We start from the raw sequence: 18,918 nt of genomic DNA on the forward strand, positions 1-18,918 counted from the left end.
CGCCACGGCAACGGCGCGGCCCGCGGGGGCTGTCATGGCGGCGCCCGGCGCGGCGGTGAGTGAGAGGCCCTGGCGGCTCCGCGCCCTCCCCGCCGCCGGCACTGAGACCCCGCTTCCCTCCTTTCCTCCCGCAGGAGCAGCGCTGGCTACGGACGGCTCGGGACTTCGTTCGCCGGGCGCTGCCGGGGCCGGACGGGCAGGAGGCAGCAGCGCTGGAGGCGGTGCTGCGGTGCCTGCGGAGCGCGGGCGGCGGGACGCTGCCTCTCGGCTACAGGTGACAGCGGGGCGGGGGCGGGGGGCTCCGGTGCCCACGCGCGGCCCTCCGGTGAGCTCGGCGCGGCTCGTTCCGGCGCCATGCCCGCCCCGGATGCGGCTGTGGGAGGGATGCTGTCGAACGCGGTAACCGCAAGCGTTTCTTTGGCCTCGGCGCGGCCCCGCCGCCCTTGCGGTGTGATTAGGCACCGTCTCCGCCTGTCTGCGGTAGGCAGGGCGTGCGACCGAAGCGGGGCATCTCGCCGAGGCGGGCTGCCGCACCGTACAGCCTTTGCACGGCAGCTCCCCGGCTGGATCCTGCCGGCCCGCACGGGAGGATGCTCCTGGTCTCCGAACCTGTTGGCCAGCTGAGCTCAACGTTGGAGTGTGCGCTCCTAAAAAAGGGGAATCTAGGATAACATGGTCCGTATTTTAGTTGCTAAAAGGCTTTTGGGTGCTCGCCATCATGAAAAACATGCAGCTCGTTGAGACGTATCCATATTGGAAAGTTTGGCTTATCTGGATCTGTTTCTTGCTCCAACTTGTGGGAGAATTAAAATCTCTGGCACGACCAGTTTTGGGAGAAAAGGTCAACTGGAATTGATTAGGGATTTGTGACCTTTAACTAATAGTTAATAAATGCAGGTGGTTGATCTTTCACACCAGCTAAACTTAGCTCATTTAAGCCATATTTTTTCCTGTGTATTTTATGACATTTAAACCAGACTTTGGTTCATATTCAGGAGAATCTATAAAGAGTTGAAGGTACTTGGTATTTATCTTGTGTGAGTCTGTGTGCGGTGTACTACATCCACAGCTAACCACCAAGCTCTAGAGCACAAGGAGAGACTCTGTTTGCTTCTGTATGTCATAACCATGAGCCAGTGTCCTGCTGTAGTTTGGGTTTCTCCCAAAAAGCACTCAGCACATTTGACAAAAACACGAGCAGCATTGTGCCTTTGCGGATCATAGGTACAGTATTATTCCTGGTGGTGCTCTGTCTTTGAAAATAGAGCAGTTTCAGCTAATGGAATTTTCAACTAATCCCCTGTTCATTTCCCTGCAAAATGCACAGCATAAGTACCTGCATAAATTGATGTCTTCTGATTAATTTTTCTATATCCAATTACTGTTTATTGCTGATTCAGACCCATCACTCATCCAGACTAGTTTCTTGCTTTGAACTTTTGATCCCCGACTAATCACATGAAACTCTTCAAATTCACACCCTTTGAATGTGATTATGTCCTGCTACTGAGCAAGTGGGTATTGTGACTAGAGCTCCAGTTTCACAACCTAAAATTGTCAGTGAAGCTCACTGGAAACCAGTACCAAAATCACAGGCTGGAGAACAGTTTGTGTTGGCTCTTCCAGTGTTGATATTAGGGTACTTTGTAAACTGAGTTCTTTGCACATACTGCTATATTCTTGCTTCTTTCTTTATTTCTTTCTTTCTTTTTTTCCAGTTTCATCTCCATCTCTGACCTGCAGCATCAGCAGCACATACCATGCTGCAGCCACCTGAGCTGGAGCACTAATGAATTTAAGGAATGGTCTCATCAAGGACAAGGTGCTTTACACATGCAGCAGACTTTGCCAAGGACTTACCTGATCCTGGTTGGCTATTTAGCAGATGGAAGGCAAGAAAACAAAGAAAAGCTGGTAGATGGTTGCCTATATGTGAAGGACAATACTGGGATAATCCCATGTGAGGTATGTCCTCTTTCTGAAGGGTTCTGTGTTTATTCCCATTTCTGGGGCAGTGTCACAAACCACCAGGGGCTTCAGGTGTTCTGCCAGAGTCTAGTGAAGGAAGTAACACGTCTCTGTAACAGGCAGGAAAACAGCAAGCTCACGTCCTGGGCAGAGGATAGAAGATGTGAAATGTGCCTTTGCTAGGAGAAGAAATGCTGAATGTACTGTCCTGGAAAAAAGAGACAGCCAGTACAGTTCTGTTCTATTCACCACAGTACAAGGTGGCCTGGGAGACCTTTCCACTCTTTGCTGAATTCCAACTAGTGGAGCAGAAATAACTTTCTGGGGAGCTGTACTATGTGTTCAGTGATGCATTGATGACATACTTTCAGGAAATAATAGCTTGCATGACAGTTGACTTAAAAGCCTCCTGAAGGTAATTGCAAGTGGAATTGAGGTAACAAATAACCCCTACACGGGTGGTGACAGAGCATTGAAGTTGTGCCTTCCAATGAGACAAAGTCTAGGAAAATGTTTTATTGGTAAGAACTTCTAACTGAAAACACAAGGGCAAAAAAAAGCAAGCAAGAATTTTAGAAAAATAGTCTGAAAATAACCAAGCCTTGCATTGAATTAATTATCACCTTTCTCTGAGGTTGTGGCTATAAACAGGAAGTGCTAGCTGTAGAGTTCAGCAAGTCTGTGGCAGGTTTGCATCTGGAAGGACAGAAGTTCTCCATGCAAGGTAAGAGAGTGGGCAGAAAAACCTGCTCTCATTTAGTGATGAAGCCTGGCAGTAGGAGAAGAGTTTGTGATGCACATGCAGGGTGTATTGGTAATGAACACTGTAAGTAGTGCTGAGAAAACAAACTGAAACTCATCTCAAGCTTCAATCTCATTATCTTTTTGTTTAGCTCTTGCACTTTGAACTGGACTGGCTGGACTCACTGTTTGTCTTCCCAAGCTGGTCATATATCCCACAGACAGACCAGAGTGCAGCAGGGTACTTGGAAATCCTGGTCGATCCATTGCCAGTGAATGCCCCCAAGGATGTACTGCACAGCATTCCAGTCACCTCCCCAGTGCCAGCTGAGCCACTGCTTACCTCCAGGTAAACACCTACCATGCCCAGCTCCTCATAGCACTGTTGCTCTGGCTTGGTAGGTAACACAAAGAGCACTTGGCTTAGAAAGAGACAAATTCTATTTCTACCACATATGAAGCATAGCAGTGAGTGGTGGAAGTAAAAGCTATACAAAAAAGCCACTTTTCTTGAATCGTCTGTTTCACAGGAGTTTATTGGAAGTTTTTGTTCTGTAATTTGAAAAAATACGACGAGTTTTAAGTATTTCTAGATGTAATTTCAAATTATAGAAAGAATATTAGAACAGTGTTGATTCACGTGCCTTTGAGGCTAAAATTCACTCTTTTGAGTAGCACAATTTTTTTTTTTTTTTTTTGATCTTCCAGTGAACCAAAAGTAAACTTGAAAGTAATCCTGTATTTTATTTTGGTGTTAATATGTGTCACTGGTCAATTTCTTATCAGATTACTCAGATGAAAGTGCCAGTAAATGTCAACTGGTAGAAGTAACTGAGTAACTGTGCTTTAGTTTACAGTATGTGAAAATGAGCCAATGGAATTGCAAATCTTAGTAAGTTGATAATTTCAAGTCGTGCTAGATCATGTTTTATCTTCTTGAGTAGAGAATTCCTGGTGTAATTTAATTACAATAAAATGTCACTAATCATGCTGCTTTCATTTCTTTGTAGTTATCTTTTGTTTTTATTTGGTTTATCTGCTTCTAAGAAAGTAATTTTAAGCTTAAGTGTTTGATTTAGCTCAAGGGACCTTTCTAAACAAGACTGTTTCCATATTTCAGTATATGTTCTCAGACTTTTAACATAAAGCTCTTTTGTTATTGACTGATATCTGACCAATTTTCCATATTACAACTAAAATGTTACAGTGAGGTGCTGGTACTACTGTGTGTCTACTACTGGTCGGGGTTTTTTTAAAGTCATAAAGTTAGATAATTGTTTAGATGTTTTGGAATCAAGAATGGTTTTGTTCAGAGTAAGTGGGATGGTTATATTCAAGTCCAGTAGGAGCTAAAATGAAAATTACAAGCATAAATTTTTTTGAAATTACTTTTTTGTTAATCTTTTGAAACATAGGTTGGAAACAGCAAACAGAATTGATTCAAGAAATATCATCTCTTGCCTCTCATCTGCTTTCAGTTTTGCTGTTCTTTCCCTCTGTGGAAAGACTCCATTGTTGCTCTCAGGCCTCTTGTTCATAGGCTTACAGCTTCCACAGTGTCATGTTCCATGGACATACTAATCCCAGTTCTGTTTTCTGCAGAAGAATTGCTTGTGACTTTTTTCTTCTCCTTTAGAACAACAATTAGTTGCTTGTTTGTGGTAAAGCCTTTTATAACATGGCTGTTGTCATGGAGTGTGTGAATTTGTTCTTCTGTTCCTTCTGTCTTCAAATACTAAAATATCAAAAGGATTTAGTATAGGAAAGTTAAAGTATAAATTTTGTAGTCAAATATTGTTTTGAAAACCTCTCTGAGAGATTGACCATATTGCTTCGTTGGATATGTTATTCCCGGAAAGTACATGCTGCGTATTTGTTTATTTTGCTTTTGGGATACTTTTAAGATTTCTTTCATCTCTGATTTCAGTTGCCTCTTCAATTGCCCTCTAGGATTCCATGTAAGAAAAGATCAAAGCTTACTGTAGCAGGGGAATTGACCAGACTCGGGCCTCTCCTTCGTGTTCACCACAAGACATTCTTTTTTCTGTTTCTGAAGTGCTTTGCATCTGCTGTTTGTGTCCCTGTGCTGGTGCAAGTAAGTCCTTGGAATTTTGCTCACAAATTCACTGTCTGGATCTGTGTATGTGCTAGCTGATTAATTCTTTGAAGCTTGCCATTGATTTCCCAATTTGATTTATTCTTCCTTTTACTAGTGATACCTTTTTAATTGCACCCAGTGTACATTAGTTTTGGTATGTAAGAAGTCTAGTTCTGTGCCCTGCCGAATTACAGTCCTTCTCCCTCATGCAGTTGCAGTGTCCCTGAATGTCTCTGAATGTCTTGCAGATACAGTCCTTATGCTAAGAGTGTGAGGCAATCCTCTGGGTGGAAAAGGGTTTTTTGGGTGGGATTATTTAGGTCGGGACGAATTTTTTTCACTGGAGTTGATGCTGATTTGCTTTTGTTTTTCTGCTGTAGAAACCCAGCCAGCTGCTGTGGCATCGTGTCTTCCAGCTGGGTCACACGTACACAGTCACAGGCCTGAGTATGTCCAGCCTGAAGAAATCTGGACAAATGATGTTCGTCACCAGTGCTTCTTCCTGCCTTTTGCCCTACTGTGCAGGGCAAGTGAGGGAGCAGCCTCTGAACAGTGCTTCACAAGGAGAATCCACTCAGTCTTCTTCCCTTGAGACTGCTGACCAGCTCAGTTGCTCCTTGCAGCTGGGGGCTGAAGAGGACAGGCCAAGACCAACCAAAGAGTCCAAGATCATCTCCTATGTGGTAAGGGTTCATAGGCTTAGCCTTCACCCACTCATGCACTGGCATTTTGGTTCCTGGCCTGCAAGAACCATTATTTTCATGAGTTTATTTTCTTACTGCTCAGGCCTGTGAGTCTCTTATATTTTGTGACTCTCTACAGTCCTCTTGCTTTCTGTTTGCTTTCTATTTAGGGATTTGTCACCAAAGTACTCAATGTCCAAGCTGGTCTCTTTTTACTGGATAACCAAGTCTGCTTGTGCCTTGCTTACCAGCCACTGCTGAACTCTGCACGGGGCCTGCGACCAGGAGCCTGTGTGGAGGTAAGTTGAGATTTGCAAGGTCATGAAGTATTCTGTGGACAAGACTCAGGCCTTGGGCATGGCTTGTGAGTGTGTGGGTCAAAGAAGGCTGCAGGAACATGGGAATTATTTCAGCAAGTATCTGGAACAAAACTGGAGATCTTGCTGCCTGGACTCAGTCATGAGGGTTGATATAATTATGATCTGATTCCTCCCTAAACTGTGCTCTCAATGCCTCAGGCTTGATTATAGACAATCTAGTAAAGTGAGAAAGGATTTAAGGTGGGGTTACAGTTTTGGGGAGTGGTGGCAGACTTGCTATCCCTTCTCTTACACTCTGTCTGTGTATGCCAGCTCATCAACGTCCACCTCCTGCAGAAGCCTCTGGCGTCCTTCCCTTTCACTGTGCTCGGTGCTTGCCTGAACAGCATGGTTGTGCTGAAGAGCTTCTCAAGGCTCAGCACCCCCTACCAGCCACTGGCCTCTTCGGGAAATCTCTGCTTACAGCTGCTCTTCCGCTTCAATCTGGGAATGCCGCTGTACCTCTGGCTGGTGAGCCTCCTGGAGACTTTTGAGGAGAGGTGAGGACAATTCTTCTGAAGTCAGGCTATGCCTGAATGTGCTTTGTAGGTTATCTGGGTGTCTTCTAGACCAAAGGATCATAACATTACTGTGCTTGGATAGTACAAGCAGCGATTGCTTCTGGTTGATTGGCCTAAGGAAGCCATTTATCCAGACTTCACATCGTGTCCAGTTGCTTGTTACCTTGCAGTTGCTCCTATGAGCAAAGACGGTGCATTTTTCAAGTGCAGGTGAGGTAAAGGTCTTGGGAAGCTGCAGTGCTTCTGAGCATTTTACTCACACAATCCTGCCTGGAAGGCTTTGTCCTGAAATACAGAAGCACCATAGGGGTGTCTGCTTGCCAATGTGGTTTGTTTGGCAGATCAAGGTGGGCACTGAGGCTGCAGCTGGAAACTGGTGCTACAACTAGATCATAACTGATATAAAGGCTCTTGTGTCCTGACTGTGCACGGAAGCAGCAACAGCTGCTCAGCATATCACTTAAAGATATTGTGAGTGTTCCCAGGAGTGTGATAATTTGTTTTAGAGTCTCTGTCGTGGCAGATTTTCCCACCCATGCTTACCTCCAAGTCTTCCAGATGGCTTTGTGCTCTCCCTGACTCTGCACTCTGTTTGCAGGACAGCTTTGGGCCAGTTTCTGGGTTTACTTCTGACTTCTGTTAGTGAAAATATTTGTGTTTGTTCTGAAGCACTTATGGTTGAGCACTGTGACTGCTGCCTTGGACTATAAAATATATACATTTTACTCTCAGTCAGGTAGCAGTTTATAGAATGCTCAGTGTTCCTGTACTTTACTGGCACTGTGGAATTTTTACATGCTGCCAATAAAACAGCTTCAGTTTTGCCTTGGGAATCATGCTAGCTATAAGTTTCAGGTTTTATTATCTTTTCCACGTTCTTTAAATGTGATTGCTCAGTCCTGGTACTGCTTAAAAATTGTGCCAGTGAGTGCTATTTCTTTTCATTTGTGTTCAGTTTCTGTCATATTTTGGCTGGCAGTATGATCACTTCCAGCCATTCAAAAGCAGTAAGCTAAACTTACAAAATTAACTTTTCATGAGGGAAATGGAATAGGAATAGTCTGTGTTTGTTTCTGACTTGTGTTTTTTGCATTCTGTGAAAGAAAGCCAAGTGTACCTAACATGAGTAATCATATCATGCCCAGCCAAAAGGCATGGAGATCCATTTGTGTGGCTTAGAGGGAGATTATCTTCATGTTGTTTGTTTCTCTGGCCATTTGAGTTTTGAGATTTTGCCAGTCTCTTCATTTCTGTGGATTTTCCTGTTCCTTGTCTGCCCAACATAATTTGCATTTGCCTTAAATGCTCTATTTTTTAATCATTTCATGTTTTTTGTGATCTTTTTAATTCTCATCCTATACAGTATATTCACTAAAAACAAGCAGGAGTCCCTGACTTAGATGCAAGACTCAGTAAAATGCAAGGACTGCCTGTGCTTTTAATGGTCATAACTTCTTTTCAGGTTTTCTTGTTTCTTTGGGCGCCGTCGATTGCTTAGCTCTATGCACCAAAACCCTGGAGTTGCTGAAAAGTTCCTTGTCCCCCTTCTGCAAGCTATGGTGCCAGAGAGAGAAGAAGGAAGAGATATTTATAATGAAATTCTATCAAAAATACACCAGTGTCCCCTGCAGAAAGTGAGTAAATGTTCTTTGAGCTGTTTCCTGTTTGTCTGATGGGAAGAAACTCATTTGATTAGTTCTTTCTCTCTCTTGTTCACAGTATTTGACTCTGAACCCTCCATGCCAGGCCCCATCTCTGTCTGCAGTTTGCCGTGTGGCAGAGCAGAAAAGCTGGGAAGGCTTCAGTCCATCACAGTTGCTTTCCCCCTTGGAGGCACAGCATATGGGCAGCCAGGAGCTCAATCGCAGACTGGCCTGGTCCTACTGCACACTCTCAGCAGAAAGTTTCCAGCCCCAACTGGTATGTGCCTCCTTCTCTTTCCTGTCTGTGCCTTGAGAGGTCCTGTTCCTCACCATGCCTTCCAGCACCCTGTCCAGTGCATGCACTTTTCCTCCTGTTAGGTAACAACACTGCTTTTCTCACTGTGGCATGTTGAAAACAGACTGAATTTGAGTTGCTGCTGCACACACTTTGATTTATGGCTTTCAAGGATAGGAATTGTTTGATGCTCTTTGCCGCTTCCTTTCTGTTGCAGATACTCCTGGGTGTGCTGAGGGTCTCCTCCAGGAGCAGTTCCCTCCTGCTGCAGGACAAGAGCAGCGCACTTCGCTGTGTGATCTCCCGTAAGGATGGCAGCCCCTTTGCTCAGACTGCTCTCATAGGTATGGCCCACTAAACTGTATTTGAGGGCTGAGCTTTTGCTCTTCTGCCTTCCAGCTCCAAAACAAGGATGAAGAGATGTTGTGTGGAGATGCTGAACTGTCACTGCCTGACCTCATGACTTTAAAATGAGGATATTGACCTTACAGGTTTTATGTTCTCTTTTTATTTAGTTCAGCTCTTTTCTCTGATGTGTTTGCAGGATCACTCTTGCAGGTGGAAAACTACCAGCTTGTAGTGGAGAGATTCCTCAAGACTGATTTTCCCTCCTGGGAGCACCTGGAAAATCTGGAGCATCTGAGAGAGAAAAAAACTAGGTGAGTCCCTTTATTCAGTGTGCAAATAAAATTATCACTTTCCAGTTCCAATAATATTTTGGACTATGGTAAGCCTTCTTACCAACATAGCATTTCCATGCCAAAGCACCCATTCTTTGCTATTTGCATAAAATGAGCTCTTTCTCAGTATCAAAGCCACCATCTCCCTTTTTTTCAGAGTACTTGCAGCCTGGGAGCAGCCCTCCACTTCACTCTTTCCCACTGCTCCTGCTGAGTACCTGTGGGGCACTCACCAGATGTGTTTTTCCCAGATAAGTGTTTGTTTAGGATAGCCACGTGTCAGGAATAGGGAGTTTCACTGTTACCATTTGTCATTTCAGTGTCTATGTGCAGTTCTACTTGGAGGATGTGCAGGTTCTCTATGCTGCTGAAGAACAAATCCAGAAAGGCCTTAGGAGTGGAAACCGCTCCTCTTTGAGGAATAAGAAAGATGGCAGCACAACATCTGAGCTGGAAACCCCAGAGGCAAAAATGCTGAAATTGGAGGATCCCAAGGCAGATACTGGCAGAGATGAGAACTGTCAGGGGGGCCCGGGCAGCCCCAGAACAATGAGCTGTGTATCTCACCTGTTCTTGGTTACCCAGAAAGAGGGTCTCATGTCACGCAATTACCAGCTGCCCCCAGAAGGAGATAAAGAAGCACATGAGCTGCAGCGCAGTTTCCAAGCCACAGTGCTGTGGCTGGGCAGACCACAGCTCTGGAGTCACCCCAGAGAAACTGGGAACCTATTGGAGCTGGAGGAGACTGGCTGTGATGGAAAAGAGGGTGTGACGCAGCAAGAAGTGAGGCAGCTTTTGGGGTGTGGTTTGATAAGTTTGGGAGCTGGCTCCTCTCAAGTGAGCCTGTGGGGTAATTTAGTATCAATGGGAAAGTGATTTTTGTGTTGGGTGCCTTTGTGTGTTTGTGCCAGCAAATTCCTTCTTGTACCCCAAGCAAGTTCCATCTTCTCTGTCATCTTCCTGTAAATGCATCTGCCTTCTCTTACTCTTGGTGGTGCTAACCTTACTTCTCAATCAAGACATCCTCTGGGCTGGGCTTGCTCTCTTTTTACTGTATTTTTCATTCCATACCTAACAGTTCTCATCACCTTCTCTCTCTCTCTCTCTCTCTCTCTTGTCCCTTCCCCCGGCAGGCACTACTGCTGTTTATGGGGAAGTCTCTGCGATGGTTTCCATTCCTGCACGTGGATGGACTGTATCGCTTCACTGTGCCCTGCTGCTCGGTAAGAGACCAGCTGTTGTGCTGTTCTCTCTTGGAGACTTTTGCTGAACTGCATGTGGGAGTCAAGGAGTCAGAGGGTGACTAAGCTGTTTTCAAGGTTTGGAATTTCCTTCTGCCGTTCCAAGAAACTGGTTTTGTTCTGTGTTTGATTAAAATTCTCAGAGCTCTGAGTTCAGTGGATTTTTTTTTCTTTTGTAAACCATTGTTCTTCACTTTTTCCCTATTGAACTCTAATGTCCTTTATTCTAATAGTCATCTGCCTTGCCTTATCACTCTTATCTCAGGACCTGGAAGTGTTCTACAAGCTCTGTTCTCCACCTGTGCCAGCAACATTCCTGAGCAGGCCATCGTGCCCCCTGTGCGTGCTTGTCCAAGATAGCTGGCACTTACAGCATGAGACCTGGATCTCCTGTCTGCCTGAGCACCAGGTATGCAGTGCCTTATTGCACAGGGCTTTCACAGGCTACTTGTAGGTCTCTCCAGAACTAGCTAGAAATTATCAGTATACAGTATCTTGTTGGTGAGACTGTTCTGCTCAAAGTTCCATCAGAGCCTGCTGCTGAGCTTCACATTTTCCTGCTTCAGAATTCATCTGGAGAGGAAGCATGAGTTGCTTGACCTAGCTCTGAGCACGCAGAGCTTGTCTTTTCTGCTCTGGCTGGGGATGCCTGTAAACTGCAACCCATCTGAGGCTGTGTCTCCCTCACTTCTAGCTGACAGCCCTGTCAGTGCTGACAGGCATGGACCAGAGAACTGCCTCCATTCCAGAAGTGCTTAGCAGCAGGTATGTTGGTCTGCCCCAAATTACAATTGACTGTGTCTTAGGGAATGGCTCTGTGGTGATTTTTATTGGGAAGTGCTATATTAAAGTGTAATGAAATATCCACCCTAGGAATATGGTTTGGAAAATCTGTGTGCAAGTAGTTCAGACTTCTCCCATCCTGGTTATTGAAGCTAAAGGGATTGTAGGTGACAAAACTGCAAAATGGTGTCCAGAAAATGGTTTGGCTCCTGCTGGTGTGGACTAAGTCCCGAAGGTGTCTGCCAAATTCTTGACAGAAGTGGAAATAAGCACAGCAGGGAAAATCAGACTGAATGTATAAAAACCCAAAAATTTGGGTTTTTTTTGTTTTAGATTTTTTTTAGCATACCTTGCTCAAACACATAATAAACTTAGAAGCTTTTCTGTTCAAAGCATGTTTAATCTTGGGTGATATGTATGTACACTGGATTTTTCACCAGTGCTTTATGAAAAACTGTGGGTTTTTTGCTTGGCTTCTTCATCTAATTCAGAAAAACAATTAGGAGTTTAGCAGAGAGGAAGGCTGTAGTGCCTTACCTTTCATCTTCACTGCTGAGCCTGAAGCAGCAGAAAGCAAGGTAAAGGGGCCTCTTGTCCCTGGGAGGGGTAGGCTGCAGCAAGCTGCCTTCGATCCAGTAGCTCAGGTGCTCAAGGGCAGGTTCCCCAGAAACTGGGCTTAACCAACAGTGCTCCACTTTGTTGCAATCTTGAAATCAGGCCTTTTTCCACTCCCTTTGTCTTCAGGCAGAACAAAAATCCTGGTCTGCTCTCAGTTTCACAGGTTCTCTTGTTTCTTTCTGTGGTGAGATCGTGGAGAGGACCTTGTGTGCCTCTCCCAAGAATGAGAAGCCACCTGGCCATCCAAAGCAGACAGGTAAGATTGTGGCAGCCTGTTGAGAAGCAACAGATTGGTTCTTCTCTCTGTTTCAGAGAGCCAGTGCACTTGGCTAAGTGTGCTGCTGCATCTGGGAATAGCGGAAGTATGCCAGGATGTTGCATCCCGTTGCATGTCAAAGGGCTTGGAAATTGCACACTGTGTATGTGGAGATGGAATGGGAATGCAGTCTCCAGAAAACCTGTGAGGTGGAACAGTGATAGCCTCATCATGATGGGAGGAAAAGCCCCTCTAGCAGGCCCAGCTTAGTGACAGGCCATGCTGCCTGTGTGAGTGAGCTCATGCTCTGTGTGGTTCTCTGCCTCCTCAGGGACTCTGCTGTCCAGGGATCACAGTGTGAAGCTCAGCATCTCAGCTGCTCCAGGCTCCCCTGTTGTGATGGACATTTACATTACTGCCACCTACCTGCAGCACCTCAGGGGCTTGCTACCTGGAGCCAAGATACTCTTCCAGAACTTGGAACGCAAGATCTCAAGGTGCTCCTGTCTTTTGAGCCCTGACCTTACTGTCTTTGAAATCTCTTAATCTGACCTCCCACGTGGACTTGTTCAAACCTTCATCTCTCCCAGTCCCTTACCATAAATTCTATTCCTACCATGTTACAAATGAAGATCAGCCCAGCCATCCCAAGAAAACTCGAGTGTTTGGTTTCTGTGAGCTCTTTCTGACATCTGCTCTTTCATAATGCAGATTCCATAATGTTTATTGCACATACATTGCCTCCAGCTGTGTGAGCATCCTATCTCTGCCAGCTTCTCACCTGCCTTTTCCTTTTGGGTAAGTGTTGGGTCTGTTCTCATGATAGAGCGTCCAAAGAAAGGCTTCTATGTTCCAAGCTTCTCAAATTGCTATTTCTTCTAGTCCTGCAGGAGAAGCCTCATCCCCCTCTCTAGTGTTTCTATCCAGCTTGAGACCTCAGCTGCAAAACGTGGCCCAGGCCCGGATTTTATGCCACTTGTCCTGTGTACTGACTGTGTGCCTGCAATGGGTTTGCTCACTTTGCAGCTGTATCTTCAAAGAGGTATTCAAGCTTCCACAAACATAATTTGTGAGAGGTCTTGCAGATTCTTTACTGTCACACATCCTTTGCTACCATGTAGAAGAAATGAGAGTTCCTATCTCAATTGCAAACCCTCTTTCCAGTGTCTGAGAAGGACTTGCATATTAGAAAGGGACCAAAGTGATAACTGATGAGAAGTGTGTATCTGATGCCAGGCAGGATGGCAGCTAGGACTGGGGGTGGAGTGAGGACACGGAAGAGGACAATCCTACTCTTTTAATGCTCTGCTCTTCCCATGTTCACTGCTATTGGGGATCAGCACCTTACAGCAAGTGATTTTTCTCCCCATATAAACTTTTCCCAGGGCACTTCTTGGAAATGCCGTGAAATTCTTTACACTTTTGCCTACTTAATTAGAGATGGATTAAAATAAGCAGTGTCCCTTCCCCTTCTCACTTACACCCATACATAGCTGTAGCTTTGTTCTTCCTTCAGGGGAGGTGCACCCGACACAATCCTCCATGTCCATCACAAACAGGAGTGAGGCAAGCCAGTGCACGGTAAGTGCTGTAGGGATTGGGTGTGGAAAGAGGGGGAAGGAGGGAGCAAATTACACCACAGACTGGACGGGGAAAATTCATATCAAGGATGGGATGTGGACACAACAGCAAAGATGGAGTTATCACATCTTCTGAGATGTGAACAAACTCTCTACCGAGATGTGTTTTCTGGGGTATGACCCTTGTGAGGGAGCAGATATTGTCCTGCCCTCCTGATCCCGGCCTGCCTGCTCTCTGCACAGGGTGCTGGTGGAAGACGGAACAGGTGAAGCTGTGGTGCTGTGCAGGAATGAACATGTGGCAGCAGTGCTGGGCCTGAGCCTTCTCGAGTGGGAAGCTGTGCAGAACTGTGTGCAGAGCAAGGGCAGCGTGTGCATTCAGCATGGGGAAGCTCCTGGAACAGGGGTGAGTGGGCTATTCCAGCAGCAATTGCAGCCTGCTGGGCTCAAGTCTCGGCTGGACAGGATTTCCCTTTGCTCCGGGTGTTCCAGAGCCTCCCTGCCTCCCACTGAACACTCCCTGGCAACACACTCTTTCCTTCCTCAGTGTCTAGAGGAACCTGAGGATCTTGTTGCTTGTTACCTAAGGAGTCTGTGCAGAAGTCCTCTCATATGTCGCCCTATCCTGTTGGATTTCAGCCTAGACAGGAAGCCCTCCAAGATCCTGCAGCCTGGTAAGCAAGTACTGCTGGCTTTTCTAATATTTAGTGTGGGAAGGAAGGGAGGAGGCATTTCACCAGGCTGGGGAAGGAGAGGTGCCTTCACTGCCCATCATAGCAAGATCTTTGAAGGATTTTCCTGGAATTTTTCTACTTCACACAGAAACATAAAACTGTTCTTGAGAAAGATTCCCAGTCCTTGTCTTGGACAGGAATCTGATCAGCCAGAGTTACTGTGCAGGCTTCTCAAATCAAGAGGGTTTTGACTGTAGATAGGACAGCATGCAGGGTCGACTGCAGGCCTGGATATCCTCACCTGGAAATCAGCACTGAAGTGTTTTGAATTCATGAGTGCTGAGTTCTGAGCTCATGCTGCCACAACTGTGCAATTGTTGTGTTAAGGGAACATTCTTCACACCAGTTCTTCACACTGTTTGCACACATACCTAGAGCTTGAGTGCAGGTGCTGCAGGGGTTGATTCGCTAAGCTCACCAGAGGATGCTCTGCAGTGGAAACTTTCTGGCTGTCATGTACACTGTCTGTAAAGGCAGGTTGCTGATACTGATAGAGGATACAAAGCTCAGAGCATCAGCTCTGTGAGCACACAGTTCACAGCATTTCACAGTGTGGAATGTCAGGTTGGAGGGATGCTGGCAAAATGCATTCCTCTGCCTACATCCCGGAGTCATTCATCGTGCTGTCCTTTGAGGTTTACCAGATGCCCAGCAGCTGCTGCAAGGCCTTCCCTCCCCCAGCAGCTTGTGCAGCTGTGGGCTAGAGCAGAGCCAGAGCCCTGTACTGAGTTGTTACCCATTGCATCCTTCTCCTGCAGCTCCCCTGCAGCTGCGGAATTTTCGCTGTGGTGAAGTGGAGTTCGTGTCACGAGTGGAGCCTCGTCTGAGCCTGCTGTGCCTGAAGGTGGAGGAAGTGGGACAGGATACCTTACACTACCTGAATAGCCAGAGGATGAGCAGGACATCCAGTTCCTGCTGAGTGGGAGCTACTGCTTAATATCTCTCCCAGAGGGAGAGGAGTTATGGAAATACCTACTGCGATCGGGAGCTTTTTAAATCTCCTTTCCAGTGGGAGCACAAGCCTGTGAGCACAGGGTGAAGGGTGCAGTCAAGCAACTGCTGTGTCTTGTGGAATTCCTGAATGGTCACTCTGGGCCATTGTCAAACAGTGACTCTGGACTACATTTTGGAAGAGAGATGTTCAGTGCTTCCTATGTGACAGCTCTTGCCTTGGGCCTAGGGCACACAGTGTGTGCATTTTGTGTGGTAGTATCTACTAAATAAAGCTATGAAAATATTACTTAAAGAACACTGTATCTGTTTTGGTATCTATTTTAGTATTCAGGTTTACTTGTCGTATGGTGACCATTAACAAAACTATACAGTTCCCACAGGGTATGGTCTTCTTAACCTGATTGAAATAATTACATTTTTAAAGCATCTCCTTCAAGAAAAGAAGGGAAGTGAGTAAGCTGCTGTTTGGAGACTAAATCACAGTGCTAAATGACAAGATTATTTGGGCATTGTTTTGCAGTTTATCAGCAGCAGCCTGAACATTAGGTGGGGGCTGGTAAGAAGACGGAGGTACTGAGCTGTGATACAGGCAGTGGTTTTACTGAGCATGAGTGAAGTGTCGTTCTTCAAGGCCCACTGTCCACTTCTGAGACCGAAGTGTGAGTGGCACAAGACCTGATAGATGCCACCATTCATTAACGTTGTGAGACTCCATCATAAAAGGTTGCCAAAACAGCTTCAAGCAGAAGTCTTTTCAAATGTTGCTGTGACAGCCTTACTTTCTGTGGGTGCTTTCTGCAGAACAGAAAAGATTTTACTTAAGCTTCTCTCCACCTTCCAGAAAGAAAGCAAAACAAAACCAAAAAAACCTCCAAAAGAAACTATCTCAGCCTGAGGAAAATGTTGACTGTAAGTGATAAGACAAAGATTAAAAGTGATAAGACTGGTTAAAAAGTGCAACTGAAAGTAGTCCTGTAATATGAATAACACAGTAGCAGACAGAAATAGATAGGAAGTACCTGATTACACTTACTTAAAAAACAAGAAAAAAATCAGCTCTATTGTTATATCTGGGTTTAATAACTTTAATAACTTGAAGCTTCCAGTAGTATCTTACTAGTCTCCTTTTCTTCCTCATGCTGTATGTTAGTTTTCTGTCTGCTGTCTGCTTATCTGTTCCTCTTCCATTTCACATTACAACTGCAATCATCACTCCTCATAGAGGACTTTAGATGTGGTTTGTCTTTGCCAGGATATTCCAAACCTGCTGGCAGTTTTCCAACCCACTGCTGTTCTGCCATTCCCATCTTTTTCAGCAGGGGAGTTTGATTTTAGCATTCCAAGAAGATGAAGGAGGTTAACTGCCTCCTATTTACAGTTTTATTAGTACAGTCAGAGAATCACAAGACAAGAGATGGGTGAATCAAATCTGGTTTTGGGGGAGTTAAGATTTGCTTGCTTTTAGTACTCTGAAGGAGCTATTCTTAGCTGTATTGCGGGAAACCCTTTTCCTGTTTGTGTCTGAATTTCTCCCATGATCAGAGTTCTGGTCACTGTGTTAGATCAAACAAGGGAACATGTCTTGTCCTACTATCAGAACTTTTCCTTTATGGAATTCTCCTTATCACATTCCTTGCTCTCTTTGCGAAGCCAAACAAAGTATCCTGTTGTTGGTGTGGGTAAGAAATAATAACACAGGAAAAATCAGCTAATTTCATGTTTGTACTATGGTGTACCCTGGAACCAGCAGGAACTCCTAAAGCCCTCAGCCCCATAGGGAGGAAAGCCTGAAGTGAGTCCTGCTATCAAAGTAGCTGTAATACCTGTTCTGTGTGGAAGGACAGACATGTACCTTTCAGCTGGTTTTCTTTAGCTCGCCCTTTCACCAGTTCCCCTCCAGGTCCTACCAGCCAAAGCCAATAACTACTGAAGGCAGCTGTCCTGTGCTTTGGCTGTGTAAGCCCTCCTTATTCCAGGTCTGCAGGGAATTGCTCAGGCTGGCAGCTCCCTCTAGCCATGTTCAAGGTGTCTGTAGTATTTACTGGAGACACCACACTGTACTGTGGAGTTGTGTGAGTAAAGTGGGAGCAAGAAAGGCTTGTACTGTAGCAGGTCTTGTGAGCAGGGAGGGAGAGGAAAAAGCCCGTGCTGCCTTGCAGCCATGAACTGCAGCCCAGGTCCAGAGGGTGCCCAGGAAAGAAAATGAGGGGACAAGTAAGAGCTGATAGTTGATGGTGCAAGAGAAGGATCTCTGTGGTTGTCGAAAGTGATGGGAGAAGCCCGTGGGAGGGACAAGCCATGTGTCCCACCTAAAGGTGGGGATGGGGAAAGGATGGGCAGAGGGGGAAGACATGCTGTCCCATTCTGGCAGGCTTGAGATAGGTCTGCTGCTCTAGCCAAACTCCCTAAGAGGGCCTCCATATACTGTATGTATAGGGGTTTCTCTTCCCAAGCTTACCTGCGGGTCCAGCAGAGTTCCCAATTGCTTTACAGAGGCTTTATATTGACAGCAGGTACAAGGGAAGCAGAAGCATCCAGTGACAGGCTGGAAAGGAGGATGACACTGACTCTGCATTCAGGTTCAGCAACTGCAAGTTGCTCACCTTTGTAAAGCTGAAATCTGTAGAAGAAGAATTGTGAGAGGCTACCAGAACAGGAACACAGCAGGGAAGGCAAATAAAATGTGAATTTATTCCTTCCCATTTTCCTGAATATGGATGAAGATAGACCCTGCCTCTTGTACTGGAGACCAATTGCAATGAAGTCCTGGCTTTAGAAGCATTATGGCCCTTCTCATGTAGAACAGGAGAAGATGCTCAGGACCTTTGGAAAGCTTGGTTTTCTGTGAGTAAAATGGCTTCTTAAATAAAGGGATTGGGCTGGAGTCAGAGGTATTGTCACCAATAACTGCTAAAGGGGCCTTTTGGTCTGGTACACGAATGGGATCTAAGATGAACTGGCTAAAGAAAGTGTCAAAAGAAGTGGGACTTGGTTGGTTTGGTTTTGGTTAACATTCCAAGCAATACACTCCATTAAAGTGTGTCCCTCCTTCCGGTCCACTGGCAGTTCTGTCCCCAGGCCAAGGTGACAATACCACGAGAAGCATATAACAGGAGCAAACACAGACCCTTTCATTCATCCCAGGAACAGAGAAGTGGTTGGATTAGCCATGCTTTCAGTCCCTTCCTTGCCTGGCACAGCTGCTGCAGGAACCCCCTGGTGCACCAGGAACACTGCTGAAACTCTCCCCCGTGCCTGTGGTCTCGAGGTGCTGTCGACCCTACCTGTCACTCTCATGTTGACCACAGCCTTGGCAATGCTGTTTTCAATCACGCAGGTGTAGGTGGCATTAGCAGTGATGTTGTGCAGGAGGGAAACCACCTTCACAGTGATGTTTTCGGGGTTCAGCTCGTAGCTGGTGGTGGCAGTAAGGGGCAGGGGCTCCCCAGTGTCACCGCAGGCCGTCCAGCGCAGGGCAGGGCGAGGGAACCAGCGCGGGGCTTCGCACTGCAGCGTGGCCCCATGGCTGCTGTGCTCCACCTGCACCACGGGCATGCTGAAGGCTTTGGGAGGAAAAACAGGGAGAGAGTCAAAACAAGGCAAGTGATAGGAACGAAATACCCAACTAGTCTACCAGTCCCAGGTATTTCTAGGCTGCTTGCTGCTTGGCAGCACAGCACTGCCTGGAGCCAAGCCAAAAACAGGCTCAGACAGAGAGCTCTGTATAGGTTGGGCTGTGGCAGGATGAGTACAAGGGATCCAAG

General features: G+C 46.0%; 2 protein-coding genes across 4 annotated transcripts in view; one reads left to right on the top strand and one right to left on the bottom strand.

Moving 5' to 3' along the window:
* Positions 1 to 15,449, top strand: CTC1 (CST telomere replication complex component 1). The gene is made up of 24 exons (XM_059838102.1): positions 1 to 55; positions 135 to 274; positions 1,719 to 1,965; positions 2,862 to 3,058; positions 4,660 to 4,804; positions 5,188 to 5,490; positions 5,661 to 5,789; positions 6,123 to 6,349; positions 7,833 to 8,004; positions 8,090 to 8,290; positions 8,526 to 8,652; positions 8,853 to 8,967; positions 9,309 to 9,771; positions 10,122 to 10,211; positions 10,495 to 10,638; positions 10,924 to 10,994; positions 11,786 to 11,886; positions 12,218 to 12,383; positions 12,598 to 12,684; positions 12,769 to 12,928; positions 13,403 to 13,467; positions 13,710 to 13,872; positions 14,014 to 14,140; positions 14,959 to 15,449. The coding sequence occupies exons 1-24, from the start codon at positions 35 to 37 to the stop codon at positions 15,117 to 15,119; spliced, it is 3,822 nt and encodes a 1,273-aa protein (XP_059694085.1). The 5' UTR covers positions 1 to 34; the 3' UTR covers positions 15,120 to 15,449.
* VTCN1 (V-set domain containing T cell activation inhibitor 1) overlaps positions 11,774 to 18,918 on the bottom strand; it is a 20,031-nt gene continuing 12,886 nt past the window's right edge. For 2 of the 3 annotated variants that reach the window (XM_059838109.1, XM_059838107.1), the window contains exons 4-6: positions 18,439 to 18,717; positions 17,613 to 17,774; positions 15,459 to 15,949 (exon numbers count right to left, since the gene is read on the bottom strand). In XM_059838109.1, coding sequence (XP_059694092.1) covers positions 17,653 to 17,774; positions 18,439 to 18,717 — 401 coding nt within the window. In that variant the 3' untranslated portion in view covers positions 15,459 to 15,949; positions 17,613 to 17,652. Of the gene's footprint in view, positions 11,903 to 15,458; positions 15,950 to 17,612; positions 17,775 to 18,438; positions 18,718 to 18,918 lie in introns of those variants that run through there. The other variant, XM_059838108.1, reaches the window with a different exon arrangement.

The sequence above is a fragment of the Haemorhous mexicanus genome, chromosome 2, assembly GCF_027477595.1.
Source record: "Haemorhous mexicanus isolate bHaeMex1 chromosome 2, bHaeMex1.pri, whole genome shotgun sequence".
NCBI lineage: Eukaryota > Metazoa > Chordata > Aves > Passeriformes > Fringillidae > Haemorhous > Haemorhous mexicanus.